At 35.1% G+C, this 12,792-nt stretch overlaps 1 protein-coding gene across 1 annotated transcript in view; it reads right to left on the reverse strand.

The window, feature by feature from the left end:
• The window catches only part of LOC109388440 (dystrophin), a 1,592,311-nt gene that overhangs the window by 811,990 nt on the left and 767,529 nt on the right, over positions 1-12,792 (reverse strand). The window contains exons 14-15 of the mRNA XM_019653146.1: positions 2,542-2,643; positions 2,315-2,422 (exon numbers count right to left, since the gene is read on the reverse strand). Of these exons, the coding sequence (XP_019508691.1) occupies positions 2,315-2,422; positions 2,542-2,643 (210 nt within the window). The remainder of the gene's footprint in view (positions 1-2,314; positions 2,423-2,541; positions 2,644-12,792) is intronic.

Below are 12,792 nucleotides of genomic sequence, written 5' to 3' on the forward strand. Positions count from 1 at the left end.
AAAGAAAAAGTAGAGGAAAATCCCATGGGTTATTAGTGATGATATTTCAAAACAAATTACACTGATTGTAAATAAAAGAGAGTTTTAGGGCACTGTATCTATACCTAGGTGTGTAGTAGGAACTGGCGACAGATGGTACCTGTTTTGGGTCTCAGATTGTGACATATTTTAATGAACATTAAATTCTTACTCACTGCCTGAGTCAGCAGGGGAATTTTACCTCAAATTCTAGACCAGCTGTCAGGTTTTGTTAATTGGCTTAAACTATCAAACGGTAAGCCTTATCCATAACATATTTTCACTTTGTTCACAAGTAAGGTGACATAATTTGAATTTTAATCATATTGGAAAATTATTGAGACTTTGCGAAGAGAGCATTTTCATGGCCCTGATGCTCCTAAAGTCTTTTACACACAAAAACGTCAACATAGTGGCTGGCATACGATTGCTCGAAATGACAGTTCTCGATTACAGTTATTTTTTGTCAAGGAATCAAGTGCTATGAGGAGGTTTGAAATAGCAGAGAAGGCCTGGGCCTCAGTCTAGATGTCTTGGTGCTCATTTCAACTCTGCTACTAATGTTCTATGACACCTCATATAAATGTCATGTGTTTTTCTCCTGACCCTGAACTTCCTCTTCTGAAATAACCTTGCATCTCTCCTCCTCTCCACATCCAATGCTACTTAGTTCAGTGGTTCTAATTTGTCTCTTTACTACCAAAAGTCTCACTACCAAAGAGTATTCCCCAAATGCAAATGTGATTGTTATCGAACCCTCAATTGCTCCTCATCCGCTACAGAACAAAACTACAAATATATCACTGGTATTTTTACTGATATTTTTGCATTCTGTTGATTCATACACAGGTTACTTTTCAGAAACCTGTCTTGAGTCATCCCTCAAGAAAGCATATATTCTTTGAGGAATGATTTCTTATCAATAACAAGCTAGTCTGTAATAACCAGTAATACATAAGTGAATCTATTTAAATTAAAAGCCTAAAGATTAGTAAGTATGGAACAAAAATATATGTACAAATAAATATTTGTAAAATGGTACAGATTCAATGGGGAAAATATTTAAGATTAGCTTTAAGTAAATAATTTAATTATTATGAAGTGTAATACATAATATCAACACAGATATAAATAGATTCACTTAGGTAAAATTATGAAACATTATTTACAATAGACCTTTGTTTTATATTAGAGTTGACATCAAGTTAGCATTTAATAAAATTGATCAAAAATCAAAAAGAAATCCTAATTAGGCAATATTTTACTTGGAAAATGAAGCTTAATATTAGATTGGCCTCTCTTTTCTTAAAAAATATTAAGATTCACAGTGAAGAAGCTTTAGAGATCTTTCTCAATCCTGCAAGGTTCAACTCAAATTGGAATATCTCAGTGAAGCCTTCCCTGATGGCCTTTGTACTGCCAAAGCTCGCTCACTTCTCAAAACGCAAACGCTTATAATCAGTGCCATTTGGTTTGCTTTAACGTTTTTTTCTTGCTTCCTAAACTAGGGTATAAGCCCCTTAAATGTGAGAATATTCATCTCCTGTACTTCTCATATTTCTCAGAGAATCTACTTAAGTCTATTACTTTAGAACTCCACTTTTGAGAACTTCATGGAATAGTCACATGTGCTTCTTAGTGTTAGTTAGGCATTTTTATTTTAATTGAAGTCTTATTCCAGGTATGCTATACGTATTCAAGAGTACAATTTTGTTTGAAAAACCAAAGATGAAAATCTACTTATGTCTTATGGAATTAATGTTTGTATCCCTCCAAAAGTCATATGTTGAAGGCCTAACTTAGCCCCCATTGTGGTAATATTATGAGGTGGGGCTTTGGGAAAGTAATTAGGCTTAGTTGAGATTATGAGGGTAGAGCACCCATTATGGGGTTAGTGCCCTTTTAAGAAGAGGAAGAGACACCCCCATTTCCACCATGTGAAGATACAGCAAGAAGGTACTGTCTGGAAGCCAGAAAAAAGGCCTCACCAAGCACCAAATCTGCCAGCACCTTGATCTTACATTTCCCAGCATCCAGAACCATGAGAAATAAATGTCTATCATTTAAGTCACCCAGTCTATGGTATTTTGCTATAGTAGCCTGAGCTAAGACACTCCAGCCCTCCCTATCTTAATTAAGAAAAGTAACAATTAGATATAATTAAATAGACTGATCTAAGCAAGAACAATGAACATTTGGTTTAAGATTTGAAAGAACAGAAAGACAAAATAATGGTATTCATATAGACTACTGGATTTAAAAAGAAAAAACTATAGAAAGCTAAAATAATACATACAGCCAGTTTTTGAAGACTTGATAACATTTCACTTTGATCTTTAAAGCCACTTGTGTGAATCTTGCTTACTGCATCTTCTTTTTCTGAAAGCCATGTACTAAAAAGGCACTGAAAGAAATAAAATAAATCCCAAAGTGAAAATAAATAATACAGTAGATCACATTTTTTCATTTAATTTAACATCTCGCCATGTCTTTCACTGATACAATTTCTCCCACATGACTCACCTGTTCTTCAGTAAAACGTTGCCATTTTAGGAGGATATCTTGTAAAAGAACCCAGCGGTCTTCGGTCCACTTACAGATGTTTGCCCATCGGTCTCCCAGTACCTGGGGAAGGGACAACCCACCACAATATCAGCAAACAATTAATGGTTAACTGAATTCCATTAAAAATGGCAGGAATGATTTGAGAAAGTATCTAATTTGGAGCCTCCTGGGTATCCTAGTTGTAAAGGACATCCTTCCTGCTTATAATTAGATAAGTGCTGCTCCTTTCTCTTGTCTTAAGATGACAAATACCATATGATCTCACTTATACGTGGAATCTAAAGAACAGAAAAGATGAGCAAACAAAACAGAAACAGTCTCATAGGTACAGAGAACAAACTGATGGTTGCTGGATGGGAGGGGGGTAGGGATGGGGAAGAAGGTGAAGGGATTAGAAAGTACCAATAAGTAGTCACAAAACAGTCACAGGGATGTAAAATACAGTATGGGGAATATAGTCAATAATGTTGTAAAGATTATGTAGCATACCAGATGAGAATTAGACTTATCAGGGTGATCACTTCATAGACTGTGTAGATGCCTGACCACTGCACTGTACACCTGAAGCTGGTGTAGAATAATATTGAAGGTCAACCATATATACATATATACATATATATATATATATATATATATATATATGTATGGTCATGGGATTATAGCATAGGGAATATAGCCAATGGTATAGTAACAGTTATATACGATGTCAGAGGGGTAGTAGACTTGCGGGGGGTTATCACTTTGTGAGGGGTGTAAATGTCTAATCATTATGTTGGTTTTGTACACCTGAAACTCATAATTTAAAAAAAAAACTAAAAAAAAAAAAAAGCAAAGACACTTACAAGAAGTTTGAAGCAGTTATACCACTAATTGAAATGTCTCCACAGTAAGTGAAAGATAGCAAAGACATAAATAAAGATGATATTGCAATGATAATATATAAAATGTGTATCTACCCTAGGTCAGAAAACAGCCCCCCCAAAGACTAAAAGCCTGACTACCAAACAGAATGCCTAAAAATATCCTTATTTGAAGCCATCCAGTATAATTAGAATTGCTTATATTCTGATTGTAGAAGAAAATTATTATTGATAAATTATATCCACATGTGGATTTAAAAAATTATTTGGATTATTACAAAGCATTTAAAATGACTATATCTCTAAGCTATTCTAGTGAGAAAATTGTATTATGCTTTGAGTTCCAACTGCCAGATTATTATCATGCTGCTGTCTTTGTGCACACACTGCTTTAATATGGAACATAAACCAAGTACCAATGGTTTTTTTAGATAAAAAAAGAGAAAAATCTATGTTGTGATTATTTCTGTTCAAATGGAGTGTTTTAAAACAAACAAAAAAATATATGATTTATTTCAACTCCATTATGATGCACTTCAGAGCCTAAAATTTCAACTTTCTTTTTGACCTTCTCATAAATAAGAGAATTATTGTCCCATAGCTATTGGATCTTTAAAACTAGATGGATGGAAGCTAGATGTAATGTGGTGATTCTTTTGTAGTGTACACAAAAAGCAAATTATGTTCTACACCTGAAACTAATATAATGTTATATACCAATTTACCTCAATAAAAATCTACTAATAAAATAAGATGATTTTGTACAAGTGAAAAAACAATTAGAACGATCACAAAATATGAGCATGTTTAATTTTATACAGAATCGGAGCTAGAAAAAAATGTTTGTAACTCACACTTTTTACAATTATATTTGGCATTCAAGATAAGCCTGATCATAATTTCTACCTTATTTGATGTTACATGTTTGGATCGATCCACCTAGAAGATATTAATATATGATTCAAATAATACAAACATAATTAAGCAGCGTGACAAACTCCAACTATGCCTAGGTCGCTTGGAGACCCACCAAATTTTTGAAAAATGTGTTTAACCTACCATCTTTTCAAGAAGGGAGTCCGATGCATGAATAAGGAGTAGGCAATGAACATTTTACGACAATATTAAAATGATCATGTACTCATATGCAACTCAGTCACAGCGAGTTCTCCGTTTTTCTTCAAAAATGTCAATAAAAATGTTATTGCTTTTAGCATAATGTAACTGATTTTCGTATTTCGTCTCTCTACGCCTTTTAAATGATGTTTGTTTCTGACAGAAGCCAAAGCACAGAAATAGTAATGCAAGATGTCCACAGGAAACGTGCTAACATAAATCAATGAATTCAATAGCCATTTAATTACTATAGGCTAGTACAGTATTTGGAATTTTTTTTTCTCAAACATATTAGAAGTCCTTTTAGTGAAATTCCTAGTCACAGTGTCAGGTAAAAAGGCACGTAACATATCTGTTAATGGATTTGTAGTGAAAAAATTTAACTTCAAACAGAGAAAACCTTACCACTCAGCCATAAACCACATCATCTACCTGATTTCGTGATGTAATATAGAAGGGAAACTGTGGGATGTTTATTGCAGCCCTTCAACCTCAGTGGAGATGGGGGTCAAAGGGGGAAACGGGTAAACTCAAACTGTAGCATCATCTTCATAAATGAAAGAAAATGAACTGAGGCTTCCAAATAGATATAGCACCTGCTCTCTAGTGCTACAATACACAAAAATGCAGTGTCCACTGAAGTAGCATTTTAGGTTTGTAATCTTACAGATCGATGTTTACAATTTATTTGTGGAGAACATCCTATAAAAGAAATCCCAATAAAGACCTCCATATACTAAATTGCTTAAGATTATTAAATTTATAGAGATTCCCAAATATAGTAATGTGATACACTTTATACTATAGTTTTTTTTCACCATATGAATGAGTCAAGCAAAACTAATAACAAATATTTTTTTAGGTATACAACCAACATAGTTAAGACAGCTATTTTAAGAATGCTATTAAAAGTGCCCTTTGTATTTGAGTAATTATAATGGATAATTTTGATAATTCATTTTTATTTTTCGGCCAATATTTAAGTTAACTTAGAGTTACTGGTACTCTCCAATTCATTCATTTATCAATCATGAATTTATTTTAATAAGAAATATCAATTGAACACATTCTATGTGCCAAAAATTAACAGAATAAAGATGTTAATAGACTGAATTGTGATACCCTAACATTCATATGTTGAAGCCCTGTCTCCCTCTGATCTAGAATGTGACAGTATTAGGAGATAGGGCCTTCCTTTAAATTAAAATGAGGCTGTTAGAGTGGGCTCTAAATCCAACCTGACCAGTGTCCTTATAAGAAGAAGAAATTTGGACACACAGAAAGACGCCAGCGATGTGTGGGCACAGAAGAAAGGCCATGTGAGGACACAGTGAGAAGGTGGCCATCTGCGAGCCAAGGAAAGAGGCCTCAGAAGAAGCCAACCCTGATGATATCTTGATCTTGGATTTCTAGCCTTCAGAACTATGAGTAAGTAAATGTCTGCTGTTTAAACCTCGCTGTCTGTGGTATTTTCTTATGGCAGCCTGAGCAGACTAAGACAAAAGGCAGATTTAAGAGAGGTTTATTCTATGGCATCACAAAATACCTCACATAACTAAAGCTGTTAAAGATGTACTTATCACAGTGAGGAAATCTTAGAGAATACGTTTCAATTGCCAGAGTAAAATTATTCAAGTAGAGTAGATTTTTTAAATACTTAATGGTGACTCAACTTCCCAAATACAAATTTTATCATTTTACATCTGTCTTTCATGTGGGGAAGATAAAAGTGTCTAGAGCCAAACACCTTGGATTCTCAGGTCAGGCAACGGGATTACCAACATGCACATGTCTTTTCAAATTATAAAAACATTTTAAATACGTAACTTTCTAGTAATAATTTTGCCAATTTTTTGAGAGATTGGTATTATTACACACACACACACACACACACACACACACACACACACACACCCTCAATGAAATCAAGCGACTTTTCCAGGAAATTTATGGCTAAATTATTTAATCTTTCGCCAAGAAAATAATCATACCAATCCCTTAAAGAATTGCTATGAATATTGTACAAAATTACCTACTGGAAAGCAGTTTTCATTTAACTGAGTTATATAAATATTGGTGGTTATTTACATTTTGCTTGATCATAGTATTTGTATCTAATCTTCTAAGAACTACCAAGGATCATCTATTTTACCTTACTCACTCTAGAAAGGTGCTTATTAAATCTTTACAAACAGATGTTTAAGCTTCAAGTATATTCTTCTTTCAAGATTTCCAACACAAGAGAGCATACACACCTTTTAGTAACACATTCCACTGCTTAAAGCTATCTTACTCTCAGAAAACTCTCAATGAACTGAATCTAAGTCACTTCCGTTACAAAGTGGGCATGGTGCTTTTTACTAATCTCAGTAAAATTAGATAAGTAAATCAGAAATTGCTTGTATGTGTCTACCCTCAAGCAGATTTTCACAATGCCACGTGCACAAATATAAATAGATGTACACAGTGCTTGAATTTATGGATTTATTTGTTCTTGCTTAGAAATATTGGCCCTAATTTGAATTACAAACTATGGAGTTAAGCAACTGGAAGATTATCAGTCAGCTCTATAATCACTCAAAGATGCTGGTTCCTATCATTGCCTGAAAGGTTGCAACCAAATTGTTACACAAGTGTAAAGGGTTGGATTGAGTGGGATTGACAGGAAGCTAAATAGCTTTCTTAAAGAATCACTCAGCACATTAAGATTAGAAACCTCTTCCCTAGAGGAAAAAAAATCAGTGTTTGTCTGAGTTTCCACTTAAGTACATGTATCCCTTGAGCGTTTAAAAGTAATGCATATTTTTAAAGCTAGGTAAACAATGCACACACAAATAAAAAATGAATTCTAACATCTCATGAAATGATTGGAAGAAATTAATTTTTATTTATGTCCTCATTTTGTCTCAGCAGTAAAAGCGAAAGGTCAGTTCACTTACTCGGACACATTTTCATGGGCTACATCACAACTCCATTATCATTTATGCTCAGATTTGAAATGGGGAGGATTTTTCAATCCCGCTGAATTCACACTGCACATTGTTACACATGCCAAGGACATTTCTCATCTTCGTTCTTTTGTTTGGCTGAGTTGGTTTTTCAAAGCAAAAGTAAAAAATGGCTATCAAAAGAACATTTGGAGAAAGGCAATTGAGGAAAATTTGACAAGCCTGGTAGAGAAAACTTAAGTACCTTGACCCTTGAATTTATTGAAGCCAGTGATAGAATGTGATAGCTAACCTGTGCCCATCCGGAGTGGCATTAAGAGAGAAAGTGTTCCCAGGGGTATGTCACTAAGGAGGAAGCAATTATGTGCCACGGACCACACAATGCCGCAGCTAGTGGGACGTATAACTGAGGGAGGCAGCAAGCAACCCATCTCATTTTATTGCAGGTTAAGACCCTGGAATATGCTTCCCAGCTAAATGAATTTTATGGGAAATGAGGCTTCTGAAAAATAACTTATTTCTTGATTTTTCTTTCTTACTTTATAAACAACTATACAGTTAGAAAGGAGAAGCAACTTCATCTTACCACTGGTGAAATGGAAATAACATAAAAAAAACCTCATTGAAAAAAAATAAAATAAGACCCATTATGAGGCCAGAAGTGGGGCACAGTACTAGTGAGTAATGTTGAGCCAAGTCTATGATGCTCTTCTCAATTTTGCGTGTTTCTACAGACTGTTAACCGGAACAGCATACTATAAAATGTCACGCCTTATATCTTCACTGTCTACCATATGGTCCAGGGCAGGACAAAAATGTGTTCTGATGTATTAAGGAATATTAGAAAACACTTATTGGAGGTTTGTCTGAAAAGATCATTCTCACTGCTATTTAAATGTTCCTGTAGGAACTCCTGACTGAACTTTTGGAGATGCAGTTTGCAGATGAGGAAACTGACACTCAGATGGGATGAGCAACTTGTGTAAGATCACAGAGTTCACAAGATTGAGTATCTGGGATTTACTATCAGATCTGTCTGGCTAAAGGCCCACTCTCTTTCATAAGCATACAAGATAAAAAATACATATAGAAGGTCTCACAATTAAGTCCGCGAATTTGTTGCAACCATGTTGCTAACCTTTTCTGATATCAGAGGGATTATTCATTATGAATTTATACCAACTGGACAAACAGTTACCAAGTTTACTATTTGGAAGTGCCGAAAAGGCTGACGACCTGAACTTTGCCAACAATTCATGGCTCTTGCATCACGACAATGCACCAGCTCACATGGCACTGTCTGTGAGGGAGTTTTTAGCCAGTAAACAAAAACAATAACTGTATTGGAACACCATCCCTACTCACCTGATCTGGCCCCCAGTGCCCTCTCTTTTTACCTGAAGATTAAGGAATATTGAAAGGAAGACATTTTGATGACATTCAGTACATCAAGGGTAATACAATGACAGCTCTGATGGGCACTCCAGAGAAAGTTCGAAAATTGCTTTGAAGGGTGGACTAGGCACTGACGTCAGTTCATAGCTTCCCAAGGGGAGCACTTCGAAGATAACTGTAGTGATATTCAGCAATGAGGTGTGTAGCACTTTTTCTAGGATGAGTTCACGAACTTAATTGTCATACCTCCTATGCCTTGTAATTTGTCCTACAAAATCTACTGTGAGATGTACAGTCACTGAATCCTTTTCGAGTCTTTTTAAATGTAATTTTAACAAAAGTTTGACTAGATTGGACTAAATGTTTTATCTAGCCCACTTGACAAGGATTTGAAGCCTAATGGTATAATTTGATCTAAAAATATTTTTGTAACATTATGACTCTGTATTTGCTTAAAATATTAAACACAAACCAGAAAATACACTTTCAGATGAAGAACATGTGCTCTTTGCAAGGACTTATTTTTAAAAGGTAAATATGAATGACTGGTTCACTAATTAAATTTTGCCTTGGTGACTATGATAAAAATGTAGTGAGATTTTTAACCTAAAGAAGCATGTTCTTCTGCGCCATTACAGTCAGTTCCATATATTATTTATTTTTATGAGTTCATAAAGTGTTAATGAATAAATCTGGAGAGGCTGTGTTATTGTTGCTGTTATTATTTGCGGGCTATTATTTAATGTTCTGTGGCAGCTTAATAAACTGTCCTCTCCAGCTCCCACTGGTCTATTCAGTTGGGATACCAGAAAATAAAGAGCGGGAGTCCTAAGGAGCATTTAAGTATGATAGCATTCTTCCCAGCATTCATTACATTCCCAGGCATTCTTAGGGAGCTTAAGGCTTGACTGTTCCTTATTGCGGTATGCCTCACACCCCTGAACTTCTTGAGGGGGGCTTCCCAAATTTGTGCTTAATATCTTGCTGAGTAATACATGAATTTCACCTAGTGTTAAATATCTCCAAGCGGAATATGAGGTCTAACAGTTAAGTTCATGAATTTAATGCACCAATGTTGCTAATATTTTTTTATATCAGAGGGATTATTCATCATGGATTTCTACCAAGTGGACAAACAGTTGACCAAGGTTATTATTTGGAAGTGCTGAAAAGGTTGCATGAAAAAGTTAGACAACCTGAAGTTTTCATCAACAATTCATGGCTCTTGCATCATGACAATGCACCAGCTCACACGGCACTGCCTGTGAGGGACTTTTTAGCCAGTAAACAAATAACTGTATTGGAACACCCTCTCTACTCACCTGATCTGGCCCCCAATGACTTCTTTCTTTACCCAAAGATAAAGGCAATATTGAAAGGAAGACATTTTGATGACATTCAGGACATCAAGGGTAATACAAGCACAGCTCTGATGGCCATTCCAGAAAAAGTTCCACAATTGCTTTGAAGGGTGGACTAAGAGTTGGCGTCAGTGCATAGCTTCCCAAGGGGAGTAGTTCCAAGGTAACTGTAGTGATATTCAGCAAGGAGGCGTGTAGCAATTTTTCTAGAATGAGTTTGCGAACTTAACTGTCACGCCTCATACCACCACTGTGGTTATCAATATTAGGCTTTTCTCCCAAGTATTGTCTTAGAGCTCTTCTATTTCCTTCCTTCTTCATTAAATACCTGCCTACCAGTGTTTATGGTGCCAACAGAGCCATTGCTGGTGAATTTGAAGACCCATAGGAGATGAGAGGCACATGTGAAATCCTGTCCTCTCTACCTCAAATTCTAGGTTGTCACTACTTATTGGGCATTACCATGTAGTGAAATCTATGCATCTCTTCACCTGCTACACCTCACTAGTCTTAAAGTTCAGGTTGCCTGAATACTTGTCCCATATCTACTGTTGCCCAACTTAGTAATACCTAGCAGGGAATTCTTAAATCTTTCCATGGTTTAGTTTCCCCACCTGTGAAAATGGAGATAGCAGTACCGGCCCTGGTACCCTCCAAGCTAGGTCACAGGTAGGGTCAGACAGAGGTCACTAAATATGAAAAATACTCTGAAGACTGATGAATTATCAAGATGATTGTGATTGTAAGGACTGAGACATTAGTTGATGGAAAATGAGCTTTTGCATCCAGATATGATAAATCTAGAGCACAACAGAATTTTAATACAGAATGCAGTGAACCCATTTCAGTATGACACTAATGTTACTAAGTGTTCATATGTTATCTGTGGTCTATGAAGACTTATGTTTTGTACAGGAGTTGAAAATCTTTGACTTTTATGTTTTTAAACCAGGAGAATGCTCCAGTAAGTGTCTTATTTGTAATCAAGTGAGTGAAAAACAGATATGCCTTTATGCTTCTTTCTAACTGTTGGCTTTGAAATATTCCTTCTATAAGAAATCACCAGTTCTACTGTATATACATAATAAATTGCACAAAATAATCTAGGTGTAAGAGGATGGGGAGGGATGGGACTGTAGCTAAAGGGAGGGCTCATGCTAAAGGGGGCACAGCTATTTGATTCCTACTGAGATTAATATGTGAGAAAACATACGAAGGATAATCCAATCACTTGCTTTTTCCAAGGAGGCTAGAAAGTCATAGTTTTATATCACACTTTCTAAATTTCACACACTGGTAACTAATAAAAATGTTGTTAAATACTCTGTAGACTCAATAGAACTTTATATGACTATATTTGTAATTTTAGATGTAATAGAAAAATTCCTAGAAAGACACAAACTACTGAAACTGACAAAAAAAAAGGAAAATCTGGGAAATGGAGATAAGTCAAATAAAGAAAATAAAAAAAAGAAAGTCAAAGTCTATTAAATATATTGAATTTTTCATTTAAAACTTCCCCATAAAGAAAATTCCAGGCATAAAAGGCAAGTTCCCAAGACTATATAATCAGGTACTTAAATCCAGCAAGTATATTATAAGAAAGGAAAACAATAGGGCAACCTCTTTCATGGACGCAGCGGGAAAACTCTTAATCAAATGTTAGCAAATGTGGCAAAGAAATCTAGCAACAAGTAAAAAGGATTTTATGTATCATCCATGTTTGGTTTATCTCAGGAATGCAAGTCTATTTTAACATTAGAAAATGAAGAAATGCGGTTTTACATATTAACAGCATAAAGGAGAAAAGGAATATGATCAACTCAAGTGATCCTGACAAAAAGGATTGATAAAATTCAGCCCCCAGGAATAATAAAACCTCTTCAAACATGAGGAATACAACAAACCCGCAGGAAATATCACACTTTATGGTGATTTACTAACAGCCTCACCTCTGAGACCTACAATGAGAAGTAGGTATTAAGAATAATCTCATGGTACTAGAGTACACAGCACAGTAAGGCGAGAAAAATTAACCAAATGAATAATTGGAAAGGGAGATGTAAAACTGTCATGACTCACAAACAAGCTGTATATGTACACCTGAGTGATGCTATAGATAAACTATTTAAATTCAGAAGTAAATTTAGCACGGTCTGTGGATACAAGGCCAAGAAACAAAAATCAAGTTGTATTTCTCCATATCAGCAACAAATGGAAAATGAAATTGAAAAAAAGACAGCATTTACAACAACAGCAAAAATTTCAAAAATCTAAGAATAAATCTCATAAGAAGTCTAAGACCCACTATCTTGAAAAACACAAGACATTACTGAGCAAAAACAAAGATTTAAGTAAGTGGAAAGCTATTCCATATTCATGAATCGAAACACTTTATATAACAGAGGTATCAATTCACCACAAATTGATCTACATGTTCAATTAAATCCAATTAAAACCACAGCATTGGCGGGGTGAGGGGGGGAACTGATTCTAAAATTTACATGGAAATGCAAATGAACAAAAATA

Source organism: Hipposideros armiger, unplaced genomic scaffold (genome assembly GCF_001890085.2).
Source record: "Hipposideros armiger isolate ML-2016 unplaced genomic scaffold, ASM189008v1 scaffold_197, whole genome shotgun sequence".
NCBI lineage: Eukaryota > Metazoa > Chordata > Mammalia > Chiroptera > Hipposideridae > Hipposideros > Hipposideros armiger.